At 38.2% G+C, this 20,750-nt stretch overlaps 1 protein-coding gene across 2 annotated transcripts in view; it reads right to left on the bottom strand.

Annotated features, from left to right (window-relative positions):
• Positions 1-20,025, bottom strand: part of LOC107567657 (zinc finger protein 385D-like) — a 92,953-nt gene extending 72,928 nt beyond the window's left edge. For both annotated transcript variants that reach the window (XM_016253369.1, XM_016253376.1), the window contains exon 1: positions 19,954-20,025. In XM_016253369.1, the coding sequence (XP_016108855.1) occupies positions 19,954-20,002 (49 nt within the window). In that variant the 5' untranslated portion in view covers positions 20,003-20,025. The remainder of the gene's footprint in view (positions 1-19,953) is intronic.
• Between the last annotated feature and the right edge of the window lie 725 nt (positions 20,026-20,750).

Genomic DNA, 20,750 nt, shown 5'->3' with positions numbered 1-20,750 from the left:
CAAGCAAAGGGTGGCAACGTTTTAAACAAATGCATCCTGGTGCATCAGTATATCTTGCTTCAAAGGTCACAGAAATAAGAATGATGCCGTCGCACATTCAATATAACATGACATTTGCATTAAAAACATTGCCTCTCAGAAGATTAGGCCTTGCGCCAATCTTGGTGGTGCCCAAATCCCAGCTGGCATAACAGTGTAGAGGAAAAGAAATCTGGAGAGGGTTAAAAGAGGGACTCTTGGATAGTGGTCGACCGATATTGGTTTTTTGACAGCCGATGCCAATATCTTGGAAAGTAGGGTGGCCGATGGCCGATATAAAGCCGATATAATTGTATTTATTTTCATTAATATTTAAGAAATTTGAAATTGAATCATTTGAAAATGGATTAAAAAATACATTTGTAAAATAAGCATACTTATACTTTAGATGACAAAGTAATTTCCACAAATAAATAAATATTTAATAAAAATATAATTAAAAAAGGAAGTAAACTAACCAACAGAGCACTCAGTATTCTGGGAAGGTTCATTCAAAGATTTGTTTAAATGATATAAATGCGTATTTGCTGAATGCTGGTGGCAAACGAGAAAGTATAATGATGTTTGCCTTTCTATTACTAATAATATAAAAGCAATCGTTATAATACTTTTGTATACATTTTAATTCCTTTGTTTAACAGTTCTATCGGGTTATTAGACAGACTTCTATCTGTTTAGACAGAACTGTTAATGATGACAGCGAACAAGAGAGAGAACGTGAGCACTGTGTGCTGCTCGGGCTTTGCCGCCCAAGCGCCGTCAAAATAAAAGTCTGGCGCGCCGTCAAAATAAAAGTCCTGTCTCGAACACATCGGCCAAACAGAAAAACGTATTGGCCTATGCCGATATATGAAAAATGCCGATATATCGGTTGACTACTCTTGGATGCGCTTTGGTCTAGAGCAGTGTTTCCCAACCTTTCTTTAGTCGCGGCACCCTTTGGAAATTGTAACAAATTTGTGGCACCCTACAAAATTTATTTTGTCACAATATTTGAATTTCTAACTTCGATAGTGAGCGACTGGGCGGAGCACACACACGCATAGAGTGGGATAATAAGCAGAGCGTCACACCACGTGAAAGTGAATCCTGAGCGGTCGGAATTTCAGTGCATCTCTAATTATTGGCGACATCAGAAATGGCTATTATATAATAGCTGCTTTTTTGAACATTTTAGCAATTTAAAAATATTAAAAAATGATTTTTTTACATGGCACCCCTGCTCTCGACAGACGGCACCCAAGGGTGGGAAACACTGGTCTAGAGAACTATGGCAAAAGTACAGTGTTATATAAAGTGTCCTGCTTTAAAGACATTTCTACAGAGAGAAAGAGCCCTGTAATACCACATGCATCTCCTGTTTACAGAGTTCACGTAAAAATAGTTGGAGGGAATTTTAATTTTTGGTGAACTAATCTTTTAAGTTCCAATTTGCTATAATACCAAAGTTTCATATTTATGAATTGAAATTCATAAACGTAACAAGCTTTCTTTATAAACAAAAGCAAACTTTAAGAAAATGTTTCTCTGAGGAGATCTATCAACCAATCTTAACAACATAACATTAAAGATGTCTTTGCATGTGAAATGCAAACAGACAGACTAAACAAATCTAAATGAAAATGTAAAACGTTTTTGTTAAAGTGTCAGGGTTTAGGTTTGGGGGATAAAAATATCCTTAGCTCAGAACAAAATTAATAGAAGTCAATGGAAAATCCCCACCATGACAGAAAAATAAATGTGTGTGTTAGTGTGCAAAAGAGAAAAGGAGAAACACAGAGGAGGAGGAAGGGAGGGGGAGAGAAAATGATGCTCCATCTCCATTAAGTGCAGGGATTTGAATGGATTTGGTAGCTGGCCACCTCCATTCCAGCACAACCAGACTAGTTTCATAATATAATCATCAAACACTGTACTACACCTACTCAGCAGCATCATTCTGTGTAGACTTTTACCATCAGTTCATTGTGTTTAAGGAATGCTTTTTAAAAATGTTTCCACACATGTTGGCACAGTGTGTCTTGCTTGGATAGTGTGGGCTATTTGCAGCTGCACACACATTTAAACACGGCAAAGCCTTTCCAAAGCAAACAAGTAAGTTGATTCGATGTCACTAACACTAAGGGCAAACTGAAGCGGCCTTTTGAATAACCCCTTTCACTCCTTCCATCTGTACATGTGTGTGTGTGAGTGGAGGGCAGGAGGGTAAGATTAAACAACAGAGCTTAGTGCTTAGTGTGTAACTAAAAACGTTTTCCATCACATTTGTACTCACTTTAGCCCTAATCCATCCTGATTACCCTGTCAATCATGACGAAAATACACCTGCCACGTTACGACACACACAAACACACACTCAGACTGATCAAATGATAGACGCATACTGCTATGCACTTAATAAATCAAGCTGGACTATATCATTTCATTGGCTGAATAACACAAACATAAGGTGTATTTAAGGAAGTGATAAAGACATATGGTTGTTGATCTTCCTGTTTGCCATTATCGTTCATGGTGGCACATTTCGAATAAAATTTATTTAAAGTCTTTATGGATGCAGCGCAGCTTAAAGCTCAGAGACCAAACACACATTCCAGGAATGACCGGCCACATTTCCAGGCACTAGTTAACCACAGCGCTATTTGATCATCGCACCCGGTCATGAACCCCTGTCATCTCTTAAATAGCTGTCTGTTTATTTTATGTGCATTAAGACTTATTAAGCAAACACTGCATGCCAACATACAGATCTCTCATGATATTCTGTGTCACAGAGTTCAGTCTAATTTGAATATGTCAGCTTAGAAACTCTGAAAGGTGTTGATTTGAATGTGACTAGTTATTCATGGGGTTCTGACATGTAGGCCACACCCTGTGCAATGCAGAAATAAATATCCAAACAACACCAAGAAACAAAGCTGAATGCATTTAAACCAAAAGCACTAATAGGGGCTGTGTGAGAGGGAATGAATAGCACAACTGCTCACATTTACACAGAACTCTCTCAAATATAGAGGTGTGATTGTGAGCGGTACACCGGGAGTTCATTCTGAAAAAATGACTTGACTGCACAAACATGCATCACTAAAAACACCCGTGTGTGTGTGTGTGTGTGTGAAGGGGTTATTGGGTATAAACCCAGCTTGTACTGTGCTAAGCTCACCAGCTGACAGGCTGAATAGGAGCAACTCTCTCTTCACTTCAGTACAGCTACATCGCTCCATCCATCTATCTATCGGTCTATCCATCTTCCCGCACATCCATGTGCCTGCCCATCCATCCATCCATCTGGCGGTTTTACCATCTTTTAGTCCATCTATCCATCCATCTATCAATCTATATATCCAATTTATTTAGCCATCTATCAATTCATCTATTCATCCATTTAGTCATCTGTCAATACATCTATTCATCCATCCAAATGTCTGTTTAGTCATATATTCATCCATGTATTTTTCCATCCATTCATCCAACTAGCCATCTATCCATCCATCTACCTAACAGTCCATCCATCCATCAATCCATTTAGTCATCTGTCAATACATCTATTCATCCATCCAAATGTCTGTTTAGTCATATATTCATCCATGTATTTTTCCATCCATTCATCCAACTAGCCATCTATCCATCCATCTACCTAACAGTCCATCCATCCATCAATCCATTTAGTCATCTGTCAATACATCTATTCATCCATCCAAATGTCTGTTTAGTCATATATTCATCCATGTATTTTTCCATCCATTCATCCAACTAGCCATCTATCCATCCATCTACCTAACAGTCCATCCATCCATCAATCCATTTAGTCATCTGTCAATACATCTATTCATCCATTTATCAATCCATCCATCTATTCATCATCTCTCAATACATCTATCCATATCTCAGGATAAAGTTGTCTGTGAGAATCAGCTTGTTCATCTCATTTTTTTATTCAGTACTTTGTTAGTTTGTTTACTCTGCAAAATAATTTAGTACAGATCGCAAGCAAGAGTCACCTGACTCACCTCACCTTGAAACTGTGTGTGTGTGTGCGCACGTTTGGCTTTGATACATACGGGATAAAGTCTGGGTCAAGCTGTGGGGTGTTAATTGGACCCAAAGGGCAAAAGTAATTGTTGTTACACTCTAGCCATCCGCTATGCACACACAAATATTATGCTGTGCACTATCCACAGTAAAAGAAAGAGTAAAAAGATAACAAAATGAATTAGAGAAAACAGGGAAAAAGAGGGGTAAAGAACTGTCTGCTGAGAGGAGAGGGAGTTCTCCACATTCCTGTGGTGGTTAACCGCTTTGGAAGAGAGCAGACTCCCTAGAGGAGCCGTGGCAACCCAAAACAGTTTAGGAGCAAACAGGTGTCAGGATGAGACATGTGCTCGACGAAGAGACACAAGTCACCCTGACATACACACACACACACACACACACACAAAACAACACATACTTGTCACGTCTGCCCACCTGCTTGCATTTTCCGCAACACTGAGCATCTCAAAATATTTTAATGAACCTATATTTGTGACACACTTGCACACACAAATGCACAGAGGGTGAATCCTTATAACCCTGAATATTTTTTGTCCATTTCACATGCAGGGACCCTCTCAGCATGTTTACATGCTCTTTCACACATTACATATTCATCGGGTTGTCTGTGTAAATTGCACAGACGCACACAAACACACACAAAGACATTACACAGGCACTTACACACAGAGGTGAGGGTGACAATGTGGTACTGCAGAGGAAACAAAATTGCACTCTAAGTGGCAGAGGCGCTACCAATAAAACACTAAATGAGGAGAGATGTAAATGCAGAAAGATCAACAAAACTGTGAGAGTGGATTGGTAGATTTTCAGACAGACAGACAGACTGATAGACAGACTGATAGACAGATAGATAGATAGATAGATAGATAGATAGATAGATAGATAGATAGATAGATAGATAGATAGTTTTTAGACAGGTGGACAGACAGACACAAACAGATGGAAACATAAAAAAAGAAAGATAAGAAGAACAGTTGAGGATTCAGGCATGTTTAACTGAGTGTGTGTGATGGCTGAAGGCAAACACACACACACACACACACACACACAGAGCAATGAACGCTCATAATCACACACACTTCCTCCTGCCCAGCAGGACACTTTGCAGGTACTTTCACTATGTATGTGTGAACAAGTCACAACAACTATGCCAGGCACAATTTCGAACAATGTCAGTAATGAGAAATGGTACAGGAGCCGTGTGTGTGTGTGTGTGTGTGTGTGTGTGTGTGTGTGTATTATATACACCCGTCTGTGAGATATTCCTCTTCAGGGAAACCAGTGGGGGGTAAACAGCGAAAGTGGCTCACTTGGCCAGGTTAAATAGAACATTTAAAGAGAGAGGACAAAGGAGACAAGCACACAGATATATAGAGAGAGCCTAAGCATAGGATGGAGGGTTGGAGGGGTCTCTGGAGGTTACAGATATTCTACACTCTCCTCGCTGTCAACAACAATGGACAACAGTGGCAATCTGGAAATTTCTGTGTGTGTGTTCAAACACCCACTCATGCAGATTCTGTCAGCGTGTTGTGCCGCGTCATCTGCGTTTCACAGGACGATGGAGGTCTGAGCTGAGACTGTGCGCCATCTTTCCATCAGCTGTGTTTGGAGTAAATCACACGTCACAATTTACTGAAGGAGATAATGTGTGCCAAGGTCAAAGACAGACAGAAAGAATAATTAAAAGAACATTTAATGGGCCATTCTGATGCTATTTAAGTACACTGATGGATAGAATGAGAGAGAAAGAGAGGGATGGAGAGAGAGATAGAACAGTTGAAATTTTAGTGCAGTGCACAAAAGCAGTTCATTTTGTATGACAGTGCAACACTAGATGAATACAACCATGAAAGCCAAAAGATGTGTGTGGGTTTACGTAGCTCTCTAGTGAAAAAGATGTCCCAGGAAGTTAGAGAAATCTGACAAAATGTCCCTTTAGGGATGTCTGGAGGTTAGAGTAAAAAATTAACACTTGTCAAATAGCAGAAAAGACCTGTAACTGTAGGAAATGCTGTATTACATAACTCAAATTGTAGGCATGATCATTCAAACCTTGCTGGTGTTAGTGACGTACACTATTTAAATCAATGATATACATCCCAACATTATACAGTACATTAGGAGAAACAGATATTCATTTTAAGATTTATGAGAGATTACATTTACCAGTGTTATTAGTTCTTATATTGTATTTAACTTTAAAGATGTCATATGATGTTGCTAAAAAGAACATTATTTTGTGTATTTGGTGTAATGAAATGTGTTTATGTGATTTAAGGCTCAAAAAACAAAGGTTCATTTTCCACATACTGTACATTATTGTTTCTCCTCTATGCCCCGCCTCGATTTTTACAAAGCTCATCATTCTGAAAAGTGAGGTGGGCTGTGATTGGCCAGCTATCTAGTGCGTTGTGATTGGCCGAATACCTCAATCGTGTGACGGAAATGTTACGCCCCTTACCATACTGTGATGCCGTGTCCCAGCCGGAGCGACGAGACAAAAACAATAAAACCCATTATAAACGAGGCATTTGTTGCATCCAGTGGGGACATAATTACTGATTATAATGACTTATACTGTCTTTTTACGCGTTGCATTGCATCGAGCCGCGTAAACATAAAACCATGTCTGCATTTGTGATTGGGAGAAATGACAAATAACAAGCGCTACTCTACACTGCTCAAAACTCACATTTGAATCATCAGTGGCAAATCCTTTAAATATGAAAACGTACTAACAGTTTGTGAGTCAGAACGGCCGGCATTGTAGTCTACTCTACCAGGATCAGGAAACAGTCCTCCATAAAATGTGCTGCACACATCTGAATATTTGGGTTAAACTGTTCTGGAACAGTGTTGTAAATACAACTTAACCACTGATTGCTAGTCGTGTCCTCTTTTGGAAGACCAAACAAAGTAGTTTCGCTTTCACAACAAAATACACAGTGTCTTCACAACATGGTGGCGGCAACAACAATGCTACAGTGAGAATCAAAGTTACGCTTCTTTCTTTGTGTGAACATTTGGTCGGTGTTATGAAAATCTTCACGCACACAGATATATAGAGAGAGCCTAAGCATAGGATGGAGGGTTGGAGGGGTCTCTGGAGGTTACAGATATTCTACACTCTCCTCGCTGTCAACAACAATGGACAACAGTGGCAATCTGGAAATTTCTGTGTGTGTGTTCAAACACCCACTCATGCAGATTCTGTCAGCGTGTTGTGCCGCGTCATCTGCGTTTCACAGGACGATGGAGGTCTGAGCTGAGACTGTGCGCCATCTTTCCATCAGCTGTGTTTGGAGTAAATCACACGTCACAATTTACTGAAGGAGATAATGTGTGCCAAGGTCAAAGACAGACAGAAAGAATAATTAAAAGAACATTTAATGGGCCATTCTGATGCTATTTAAGTACACTGATGGATAGAATGAGAGAGAAAGAGAGGGATGGAGAGAGAGATAGAACAGTTGAAATTTTAGTGCAGTGCACAAAAGCAGTTCATTTTGTATGACAGTGCAACACTAGATGAATACAACCATGAAAGCCAAAAGATGTGTGTGGGTTTACGTAGCTCTCTAGTGAAAAAGATGTCCCAGGAAGTTAGAGAAATCTGACAAAATGTCCCTTTAGGGATGTCTGGAGGTTAGAGTAAAAAATTAACACTTGTCAAATAGCAGAAAAGACCTGTAACTGTAGGAAATGCTGTATTACATAACTCAAATTGTAGGCATGATCATTCAAACCTTGCTGGTGTTAGTGACGTACACTATTTAAATCAATGATATACATCCCAACATTATACAGTACATTAGGAGAAACAGATATTCATTTTAAGATTTATGAGAGATTACATTTACCAGTGTTATTAGTTCTTATATTGTATTTAACTTTAAAGATGTCATATGATGTTGCTAAAAAGAACATTATTTTGTGTATTTGGTGTAATGAAATGTGTTTATGTGATTTAAGGTTCAAAAAACAAAGGTTCATTTTCCACATACTGTACATTATTGTTTCTCCTCTATGCCCCGCCTCGATTTTTACAAAGCTCATCATTCTGAAAAGTGAGGTGGGCTGTGATTGGCCAGCTATCTAGTGCGTTGTGATTGGCCGAATACCTCAATCGTGTGACGGAAATGTTACGCCCCTTACCATACTGTGATGCCGTGTCCCAGCCGGAGCGACGAGACAAAAACAATAAAACCCATTATAAACGAGGCATTTGTTGCATCCAGTGGGGACATAATTACTGATTATAATGACTTATACTGTCTTTTTACGCGTTGCATTGCATCGAGCCGCGTAAACATAAAACCATGTCTGCATTTGTGATTGGGAGAAATGACAAATAACAAGCGCTACTCTACACTGCTCAAAACTCACATTTGAATCATCAGTGGCAAATCCTTTAAATATGAAAACGTACTAACAGTTTGTGAGTCAGAACGGCCGGCATTGTAGTCTACTCTACCAGGATCAGGAAACAGTCCTCCATAAAATGTGCTGCACACATCTGAATATTTGGGTTAAACTGTTCTGGAACAGTGTTGTACATACAACTTAACCACTGATTGCTAGTCGTGTCCTCTTTTGGAAGACCAAACAAAGTAGTTTCGCTTTCACAACAAAATACACAGTGTCTTCACAACATGGTGGCGGCAACAACAATGCTACAGTGAGAATCAAAGTTACGCTTCTTTCTTTGTGTGAACATTTGGGCGGTGTTATGCAAATCTTCCCACATAGTGACGTAGACATGTGGGGGCGTGTTAGAACGAGCCGTTTTAGGTAGGCGTGGTTGACTCTTAACTTTTATAAAGAATGTCTCTTTGGATTTGAGACTTTAGTCTTTGCAACTTTACAGATCTTCTTTATGCACCAATAGCTTGTAACACTCCAAAGAGAAAGGAAAACTTGAAATCGCATCATATGACCCCTTTAAATGAGCATCAGATGACAGCAAAAGTAATCTACAGTACATGTAAAAATAAAGAGAAAGTGTATGCACATCTAAATATCCAATACTGGCCAATATGTATCCAAAAATTCCAATAAAAATCTATAATAAAAAATCAGCATAACATCAAAAAATTAATTAGTTGTATTATTTTTGTACTGTTTTATAATTTATTTTCCGTATAACACATTTCTGTCAGGACCACTATCGTCAAAATGATAGATACTTAGCATTAAAGTTTGGTTTGGCGGTATGATATTTACGTTTGTGTGAAAAAGGCCACAAAATTATTATTATTAATAATAATAATAATAATATTTATTATTACTATTGTTATTATTATTAAGTCATAGAAATAATTATATATATATATATATATATATATATATATATATAATGAGTTTCTTTCTTATGTTGAGCATAAAAGAAGATATTTTCAAGAATGCCAGTAAGCAAACAGTTGATGGTCCCTGTTGACTTCCATAGTGTTTCTTTCCCTACTATGGAAGTCATTGGGGACCAGCAACTGTTTGGTTCTTCAAAATTCTTCAAAATATCTTCTTTTGTGTTCAGCATAAGAAATAAACTTATACAGGTTTGGAATGACATGAGGGTGAGTAAATGATGACAACATTTTTGGGTGAACTATTCCTTTAAGTCACAAAAAAGTTTATTTACTAGGTTTAAAAAAAAAACACATAAGTCTGTAGTATGTCCTCATTTTGCTAAGTACAGATGTACTGTCTGTCTGTTTGTGTGTGTGTGTTTGGGTAGGTACAGAGCTCCACTGTATTCCACCCCCTCATCCCCTGCACCCATACCTCCTCCACACGCCATCTAAAACACAAACACACACATGAACACACACACAGTGTGGTCTTGTTCTAAGTGTTGGCTCTATGTGTGTGTAGTACCTATTCATCCACACCTCTCATGAGCTGATGTGAACATTCAGAGCAGCTCTCCTGCTCAGAGTATGAATCACTCAGTGTTGCAGCTCAATCTTTAATCACCCACTGTGGATCCCTCATTGCTATGTACCAACATCACTAAACCCCTGGAAAAAAAAAGCTGATAGAAAACGCAATTTCACCTTTCCATGAAACCCATATCCGCAGTTCTGTGCTCCCCTGTTGGGAACTCTGACTCAAGCCACTAGGAAAAATAGATCAGGAGATACAGAGACACAGAGAAAAGTAAAAATAGATGGAGAGAGGAAGAGAAACAGAGAGATAAGGGGATATAAAGTCAAGAGTCTGCCTCCTCAGCGTGAGTCAGCCTGGTCCAGACGTCACCATCTCCTCCAGAGCCATTCAGAGCTCCTGGACACCAGAGGGACTCTCGCTCTCACAGGCATGAGGTGCCTGAGGTGGAGATGGGAGTGGGCTGGGGTCACACGGGGAGACCTGGAGGAGCAGGGGTGTGTTTTGTCCTTGAGAGCCTCATTAATGCTTCCCACTGCAGCACCTCAAATACACACACAAACACTTCAAAGTTTGGAGGTTTTCTATGCCACTTTGTTATTTCCTATGACGCAGGACTTTGATTTTGTCAACAATAACAAGGCAAGATGAAAAGAGTATCATATAATGATAATTACAACAACAGATAATTAAACTGTATCATAAATAAATTATTATATTAATACAATTTTGTATATGACAAATAAAGTTTACACTAAGGGAAAATAGTCAAGTTTGCTGGCAGAGGCTATTTTCATTAACTCCACTCACTACTGCTCAGACAATTTGCCCTCAGTACAAATTGCATATCACTTCTATTTACACTTTGTGTAAATAGTATCTACTGCAATTTGCACCTAGTGTAAACAACAAGGTATTTGTTGCTATTTATACAGTACTTGGTGCAAACCTACTACTATTTATGCTTAAATAGCAGCTACCTTCTTTACACAGAGTAAATAGCAGTTACCAGAAAAATAGCAGCTCAATGTTTTAAGAAGAAAAAAGGTAGAAATTATTTATTTTAATAATCCAATCATAGTATCATGGGGATTGACTCTTGAACTGAAAGAACTGAAACAGTACCATTTTGCTAGCAGGCTTATAAGCTCACTTACTTGCATCCAATATATACACACTAAACACGTGTAAATACACAAACTACCATTCAAAGGTTTTTTTGTTTTTGTTTTTGAGAAATGAAAACTTATTTAGCAGGGACACCGCAAACTGATTGAAATTCACAGTACATTTATAATGTCACAAAATATTATGACTATTTCAAATTAATGCTGTCCCTTTCAATGTTCTATTCCTCCAAGAATCCTAAAAAATGTATTATGTGTTTCAACACAAATATTAAGGCAGCACAACCATTTTCAATTGTGATTATAATATAATTTTTTTTACTAGAGCACTGAATCAGTATATCAGAATGATTTCTGAAGGATCATTTGACACTCTTAGCTCTTTTAAATTGCAATATTTCCGCCTTTACTGAATTTTTGTTGAAATCAAATTATTGCAGTCTTTGTGAGCATAAGATACTTCTTCTTTTACAGAGCGTGAACTTATAAATACATACTGTATGTGTATGTGTGTGTGTGCGTGCGTTTTTATCAGTCATATTTAGATAAACAACGAACAATTGCACAGGTAAACATGATACCAGTCAGAATATGTAACTAATATTATGTGAATATGCTATTGCCATAACAACCTAGCCTACACTCTAAAAAATGCTGGGTTAAATATAAAAAGGGTTAAAAAGGGACAAACCCAGCTATTGGGTTGTTTTGACCCAGCTAGCTGGGTTTGTCCCTTTTTAACCCAGCGCTGGGTTATATTTAACCCAGCATTTTTTAGAGTGTATACTGTTTTTCTATCAATCTTTCCATCTATTCATATGGATACACATGGATATTGTTCAAATTACATAGTATATAGCAATATTATAAAATCTATGTGCAGGTAAGAACAGATGTATAAAGCATGATTACACATGCATGGTGGTAGCAGTGAGAGTAACACTCATAGAAAGCATGGGAAGGATTAGTGTGAGTGCAGAACACTCACCCCATAAGCTCAGCTTTAATCAGAGCAGCACTCGCTGTAAGCCATTAGAGAGGCAGAGAGGTTAGTTTGGAGGTTCATACAAGGGGACCTGAAGATGGAAGGAAGCAACAAAACTACAGCAAATTGTAAGGTTCAAGATGCTCTTTGATCATGACACAGCTAAATCACCTCTACTGCAATCAGCCTCTGCTTTTCTGTCTGCCTCTTCCTCTCCAACACACACACACATTCATCATAACATCAGAAGAGTATTGATGCCATCAAAGAGTGCTTCGACATGCTAATACAGCTGATTTTGAAGTTTAAATGAGAGCCTCTTAACCATGGCAGAAGCATCTTATATCGATGCTCCCAAATGACTGTGTGTGCTTGTGATAAAAATAATCCTAGTTGGTGCAGTTGACTAACACCTATCATTTCTCTCAATCCACAGGGATGCTGGGTATTTGTGCCAGTTTCATTTACCGTGATGCATTCTCTCTCACAGACACACATACATGTGACGTACACACAAGCATTATGGCTGTTTTCTCCAAAGCTCATTCTACTAAGAGACGAAGGTTTGCCTTCCAGCTAAACATCTGCTTCTTGTTTTTTAAGACAACAATGTTGCTCATTAAACATCATCTAATGATTACACTTACTTCTGCACAGTAGTGGTGATAGTTACAACAAACAACAAAATCCTCATCAGTCACAAAAACACTTGAAATTTAAACTGATTCAGATCGACGAATAAATGCGTGGCACAGCTTCTCTGCCATCTAAAGGCGATTATGGGTGGTTAAATAGATGCAAGGAATAAAAGACCAATAACAATTCAATAGACAGGTAAATTCAAGAAAGAAGACCAATTGCAACACAGTATGCAAATATTACAATGATGCCATTTCTGTTGGTTACAGTTTGAAAGGTGAACACTCTAACAATAGATAGAAGATTTTACCATAACTTCACTTTTAAATAATTTTAAAACAATAAAGTTTACAAAGACCTAATAAGACAGAAGACCTGAGATGACCTTCAAAACTAAGTTTAATGTTAAGCCATTTGAGCTGAATAAACAGAAAAAAAATAATTTTGACTATAAAATTTGGGTAAAAGGTGCAACTTTAGCATTAAAAGTGTGCATTTTTTCATTCTTTAACTTGACTCAGCTTTAGATTTGAAAAAACTTCTTAAGGGTGAACCCCTTTTCTCCAAATATCTACTTGTGTGTTGTCTGCTTGGCATTTACAGGCTCACCTTGAAACACTTTTATGAGAAGGAGTGGCTGCTTAACACTCCACTCGTTCTGAGAGAAAAAAGCTGCTGGTACACGCATACACTCACTTAACACACACATATACCCAAATAAAAACACTGCTCCTTGCTAAAAGGCAAACAGTGCCCTCATTTATGTTAGACCGGCTTGAAGGTGCCTGGGAAGAAAAATGCCAACCTGTTCCTACACACTCCACCTCTGTCCACAGAGTGTTTGTTGGCTCCCTGTCGACCAGCACAAAACCTCTCTGTAACACTGAGCAGGACAGCAATTCTCAAATGGTTTTATTGATGCTTGGACCCAGATTTTACATTGGACATCAAGTTGTGACATAACATAGTACTAAAATTGTTTGTCACTTTAAAATAACAGAAATAAGAAGGTATTTAAAATCAAATTACCATGACTAGCACGTACCACATGCATGTACACAGGCTGAACAGAAAAAAAAACACAAAAGTAAATGCAGAGGAAAAAATACAGAAATATGATTTATATGTGTCTTTTTAATTTAAGTGTTCTAAATCTGTTGTAAATGTCAGCTCAACGTTCTCTGCAATGTTCTTTTCTGAAATTAATCGCGATTAATCCCACCTAATATTAGGGTCAATATCCCTGTAGGGTGCCTTTTGGTGTCCTGACCATAAATAACTCATTTGCCATGATAACTTAACATAAAAATGACTATGAAAGGGTGTGTTATATTAGGCGAAGTTTTTATATTCATATCAAAAGCATTACTTGGTTCTTTAGATACATTTTCTAGATTTTTTTTTGTTTTGTGTAAGAGGATGCGTGTTATTTTGCTAGGTCCCATGCACTGCTCATTAAATTTGCAAACAAAAAACTGCATCCAATTATCACAGAGTTTCTTTAAAGGGGTCATATGATGTTGCTAAAAAGAACATTATTTTGTGTATTTGGTGTAATGAAATGTGTTTATGCGGTTTAAGGTAAAAAAAACACATTATTTTCCACATACTGTACATTATTGTTTCTATATACATACATACATACATACATACATACATACATATGTACGTACATATAATAAAAAAATAAAATATAATATTAGGCTCATTTTGGGTCACAATCAACCCCTGGGAATCAGAATCTTAAACCATTAGAGTACTACAAACAAGAGCAGTAACTAGAATCACACTGTGTGTGTGTGAGTATTTGTAGTTGTTGGACCTTCTATAGGATCAAAATATTTCTCAAGTTCCTGACACTCATCATCATACATCTTTAATCTGTATGTGTAGGCTTCAAAAGCTTAAAAATATACAGGCTATTTGATTTGTGCCTCCATATGTACGTGTCCTGTACTGTAGGTAAGAGAAAGGCAGTGGTAGCCACCGGCTGTCAGGTGATGAGAAATGAGAGAGGTCACAATGCTGAAACATTAACCCTCCAGACCTCTCGGCCCCTGCTGAGAAGAGGCCAGTTCCCGCTGACCGCAGCCTAGAGTCGAGCACTCACCGGCGGGGAGCAGAGACAGCGTGATGAGGGGGTGCTAAAGGCACGCTTCAGAAAAGGGCAGGTTGTGTACCCTTGGGGCCTAGACAGCTGTCAGATACCATAGCATACACGGTACAGAAGCACATGTACAAGGACACACGCTTATACACAAGGGAAATGCATAGCAGAGGGTGAGAAAAACAGAGCTGGGGCTACGGGGAGAGAGAAGGAGAGAAAAGGGGAAAGAGAGTTGACAGGGGTTGTCTCACTTGACCGCTCTGTCTGCTGAAGTGATGAAAGCCACCAGGACGGAGTACTGCTCATACTACGTACACCGTGTACAAACCAGATTCCAGATTCGACAAGCATTTCATCTGTCCACACTGAAAGAGAATACGCTGTGTGACGAAGCACAACAGCAGCCAATCAAAGCCTATTTTTAACATTCCGTTATCTGGAGGGGGATTTTTAATGATATTTCGCTGTAAGCAGAGCTGCTGAACATGAAGTCACAAATAAAAAGAAAAGAAAACAACTGCTTGTTATAGCTGGTCAGGGCAAATTTTTTTTTTTTAATTTATCATGTCATGCCTAGTTAAGACATATTGTCACGGTCAGCTCATATAAACAGCAGAGTCCACGCTGTCCAATGAACTGCCTGCCTAAAATTCTCAGTTTAGCTGGGCAAACAGCTGAGTACATTTATTGATGCTATTTTAAATGCTTTGGAAAAACAGATATATAAAAACTGCATCTTAAAACAAACAAAACAAAAAAAAATCATAAAGTCTGAATGATGCAATGGCACATTATTAAAAGTTTTTAAAAGGACCATGTCCTATACTTTTAGAGTGTTCATTCTTTTTCCTCTTAGAAGTCCGTCTGTTCAGTTTCTTTAGACCAAGAACTGTCTAGACCATTTTCAACCCTTTGAAAAAAAACTGTCTAGACTCTAGACATTTTAACTGACCTTTAGAATTAGGCTAAATTGCCTATTTTGACTACTGTACCTTACAACTCTTTAATAAGTACATTTACATGTTAAAGTATGTCCATGTAGTTCATTGAAACTCTAACTTCAAAAAAAAAAAAAAGAATAGTGAAAAAGTGAGTAAATAAATTTCTGCTCCAGCTTGTGTACTCTTATGCTTAAAACTTGGCAGTGTGTACTACAAATATTGTTGCCTCTTATGATTAATTGCTTGTATTGTTTGTATTTTATTTGTCACGCTGTCAAATGACTAAACATCAAATGAAAAAATTGAATTTGTTGCTATACTCTGTGCTGTAAACCTACATTTGTATTGCAAATATTTCATTCTCTAGCTTTGTTTCACACCTCTTGTCTCCCTCCATCACCGGCTCACTTACTGTCATGAAAATAGAATGATTGAAGAGGTAATGAATGATTAAGAGAGAGTGATGAGCTGAGAAGAGTGAATGACAGAGAGAAAATCCTATATTTAAAAGCGAAGCATTCTGCCCAACAGTTTACATTCCAGTGCAGCTATTATCCAACAGGTGTCATCACCCTCATGCCCTTCAAAGCTTAGAAACAGATCCACACAACTAAACACACACATACACACACTAGTATCGGTCTATAGTCAAAGTTCTTATTAGTCCCTCATGTGTGCTATGAGAAGTATGACTTTGAAAAGAATTACTTTTGGAAGCTTACGTGTTAATTCTACCAGGAAGTCTCTAACATATCATTCATTCATTCTCAGTCAATCATGATAAAGTTTCCATTTTAAAGATCCTCAAACAAACTGTCATTTTGCTGCTGCCAATGGACAACTTGCATTCACTCGCCACCAAAATGAGTCCTGCTGGTAGAATATACCAATCCAAACCTAACCCGATAACATTCATGAATCTTCTGAAAAGGTACTATTAAATAAAATGTGAAAAATATACATCCTTACAAGTTCTTGAAACTTTTTTGCATTTTAGATCTTTGTTTCATGGTCTCTCCCACTTTGGCCAAAAACAACATCAGACACAGGAACTGCACTGTAATCAGAAGTTGAATGGGTTCAGAAAGAGAAGTTCATTCATAGATATCACATTCAACACCGTTTTCATACCTACTGAGAAGGTAAATACTCATGCAGTGAAACTGGCAACTCTCCCAGAGTAAATGTTGGACTAAAAAAACTGGTGCAAACCAGTTGATTAATCTTTGCTCAATCAAATAAGCTAACAAAAATAGTAAAATTCCTCTTCGTACTTGTAAGCATGAATATAAATATATTTCAGAATTTCTTTTTATTGATTATTGGAAATATACTGACCAATATTTAATCCAGTATTTAATTGTGCATGCTCTTTTTCCTTATTTTAAAATTTTCTTTGCTGTCATCTATCACTCGAATAGAATAGAGGAACACAATTTACAGTATGTTAAGGCATGTATGTGAGGCAATATGGCACAGGTAGGTTACATGTCTTTTTCTATTAAATGGGCAGAAATTGTATGTTTTGTATGTTTTCTCTAACCAATCCACCAAACGGCTGTTGAGGACAAGAAGCCATGAAACTGTGCAATGATTTACTGTCCCGGAAGTAAGAGAACAATCAGTTCAGACTGTAATATTTTGCCCCTTTCAATATTACCTGAATGAAGATAATGATAGATGTACTGCATCTAAATCTTTTAAAAAGAGATGCAGGCAGAATGTCTAAACATAAATAAGCATACCAATGATATATTGCCAAAATGTCTATTATCAAATCTCCAGTGTTTACACTGATTGAAAGAGAATATGAGAAAATCGAGCCTTTCCTCGAGCCTGTATACTGCCAAGAGAATCAACGGCTGCCTCTTCACGCCATATCCTAATAGCTGGCATTCTCTACACAGCATCACTTGTGTGATCTGTATACAGTACCTATTGGAAATTGGACATTTATAACCCACTGCCAAGAAATCAGTGCCTCTAAAAGTTTATTTGTATTTATAAATCAGTCCTATTACATAACTGAGACAGGTAGCAAGACTGAATCTGCAGAAGAGGAGAAAGCAAAGTGCATAAAGGCACGATCACTGCAAAAGAGGCAGTGCGTCAACATCATCCTGCCCAAGCTGAGCGCATTTTTTCCCGGTGTGATTTATCTGTTTGTGCCGCCGGCCGCAGCGCCAGTTCAGAACACAAGAAGAGCATCGACATGCAGTATGTCAAGACCAACATCCCTCGCCGTGGAGTGGGAAAGTGGTTTGTTTAAATAAATATCGATATAATAAAACCTCAAGAGTAAATTACACATTGATTATTTGAGGTGATATGCTCCACTTTGATGCGGAGCAAAGATCCTTACTCATCTTCTTAGTGTTCACCTTGAAGCAATGGCCTTGGGCCTATAGAATCAAGCACTTCCTCTCTTAGATCACAATGTGGCATTCACTAGGAGTCACGCAGCTCGAGGAGAAGAGGTGTTTCATGTTATTTAGAGTTATTGTGTTCTTCAAAAAGTCTGTGCTTGAAATAGGCCAAGCATTGCTTTAAATTGTAAGCAGTTTCCTTCCTGATATGTAACAAAGCTTTTCAAAAAGGCCTTTATTTTTACCACACCCGTGACAGACATACATATACGCACATAATGAAAGAGGTGGGAAAAAGCAGTAAAGAAAAAAGTAAGGCACTGAATACATTTTAAAATGGTCTTAATTTGTCAATATCAGACCCGTCAGAGTGGACAAATAGACTGGCTGAGTCTATGCATCATCTCTCATATTGCCTCTAGAGACAGATGAGCATCTCTGATCCGCACACCTGCTATGCGATGCAGAACGAGCTTTCAATCTCCTACTGTGAAATGTGGAAAATTGGTGTTCAGCGATTTCAAATTATGATTAAAGATCATGAGCGAAGGAACGATTTGAAATGTAAAGGGGAAACATTAAGGCATGGGCATCTCTCTAAAAGTGAACATTTCTAAACCCAACTTATTCATCTAAATAATTATCAAATACCAAGACTGAGAGCATACTGTAATTCGGACCTCAAAAACTACACCAAATACACATATAAGGCGAACAAGCGAACTAGAAAAAGATCATATTTAAATCTCTTTTCTTTTGCTCTTAGACAGCAGACAGTCCTGTGTATCTAGGCCTACCGGATGCCAGTTCAACCCAAATTAAGAAAGAAAACATGCAAGCAACAGTTCAGACCAAACCGATGAGCCGGACTTATTTCTAGAATGACCTACCCGCACACTATCCTCCTATAATGTCTGTCTGTTTTAGGGGTTGAGGTAGGCTTGTGGGTTAGTTCCATCTCACAAATCCATGGTGTATTTCAAACAGGACAAGAAGTGCAACTCCTGTTTTCAGCACATTTATACAGTGCCTGATGAAATAATCATGTTGTCATTTTTAAGATAAGTGTTTAAACTGCTGGTGGGTCATCTTTTGCAGCATCTCATGTATGTCAGATTTGCAGCGCCGCGAACAAACCAATATGCCAAACTTAAGGAGTGGAATGGAAGAATAGAATGTGTTTGCTGTGTTTTTTTTTTTTTTTTTACTTTGCCTTACCCTAAATGTTTTCATTAAAAACACACAAGGCAGCTAATATACAATGGTCATAGAATTTACCATTAAAAAACTATTAGGTTATAGCTACTTTTCCAAGTTATGTTGAGGTAACCAAGACCCTTCTTCTGTTTCCCCTTGATGTGCTTGTACTAAAATGAATGAACTGAAAAATATGATAAATGTCAATGCACATTCATCATGACGGGGCAAGCAATGAGCTCTCACGCGGCATTTCACTGAAGTTTCATCCATTTTCAGGATGCCAGAGCAATATTGCCTATTTTGACAGCAAAGTAAACATGACTTAGTAGCAATGCTTTATCACAGAGCTCGGCGAAAAACGACCAAAAAAAGAAAGCTTTGAAATTCAAAATAATTCCCTCTACAATATCTCCGTCATACTTTTTATACACTTCAACATTCCCGCAAGATAAACTAATTTCACAGATATAACGTAAATAATTTGTTCGTCTGACAGCATGTCATTCGCGCATCCAAACTTATCCTTCTTTCGGTTTGGTCAAACACCTGCCGTTTCAATCTAAACCGACAGTCATGATAAAAGTGTAGTGAATGAAAAAGCGCTTACCGGTACCGTTTCGTTTACGAGTCTCTCCGTGGTCCTCTGAGCCCAACATTACTGGCGTAGGCTACTTGTCGCTCTCCGGTGTTTCCGCGCTGAACTGAACTGATCCTGAGCACCTCGCGCAGCTCAGTGGTCACCCGTGCGTCACAAACCCACGGCTCTCTCCAGCAAAGCTCGTGTCACTCACACTAGCGGCGCGCGTGAAAGCTCTCCTCAGAGGAACTTTCCAGACTCTCCTTCTTTCTTAAAAACTATCACATAAGATTTGCAACTAGTGCAGTGGTATTCGCTGGTCTTCTAAAATGAGGAGGCAAAATTCCCCTTCTTCCGTTTTTTACCCATTATAAATTCATGTTCCAGTTCCACTTTATGTTTCTGAATTAAAGGCTTATGTAGCTAATTTATCCACAAGCAACCGATGCTATGTATAGATTATTTTTATACATTAATATACTATGAAAAAAGGTTTTAGGCTACATAAGTCTCAAGTTTAAGCGGTTTTAACAAGTGCTTGGCTATATGATCACCTAACCCTAATGCTTTTTTTGGACCATTAGTCAATAAAGCAGCCTTCACGCGCTTGTCGGAAGACATGTCGATTCTGTGGTCGTAATTATGTCAAGTTCAAGTAGTGGTCAGGCAGAACAGCGAGGGTTTGTCGCTCCATTCACTTTCCTCCATGTAAAAATTACAATATGTGTATATTGTATTGTTAATGATTTGAGGGGGAGTTCATGTGCAACTTCTAAGGCAGTTACTGCATTTAGCTACAATAATTTAGAGAGCACCTGAATTAAGTA

Source organism: Sinocyclocheilus grahami, unplaced genomic scaffold (assembly GCF_001515645.1).
Source record: "Sinocyclocheilus grahami isolate Dianchi unplaced genomic scaffold, SAMN03320097.WGS_v1.1 scaffold27.1, whole genome shotgun sequence".
NCBI classification, from domain to species: domain Eukaryota; kingdom Metazoa; phylum Chordata; class Actinopteri; order Cypriniformes; family Cyprinidae; genus Sinocyclocheilus; species Sinocyclocheilus grahami.
This window is presented reverse-complemented; position numbering and strand designations above follow the sequence as displayed.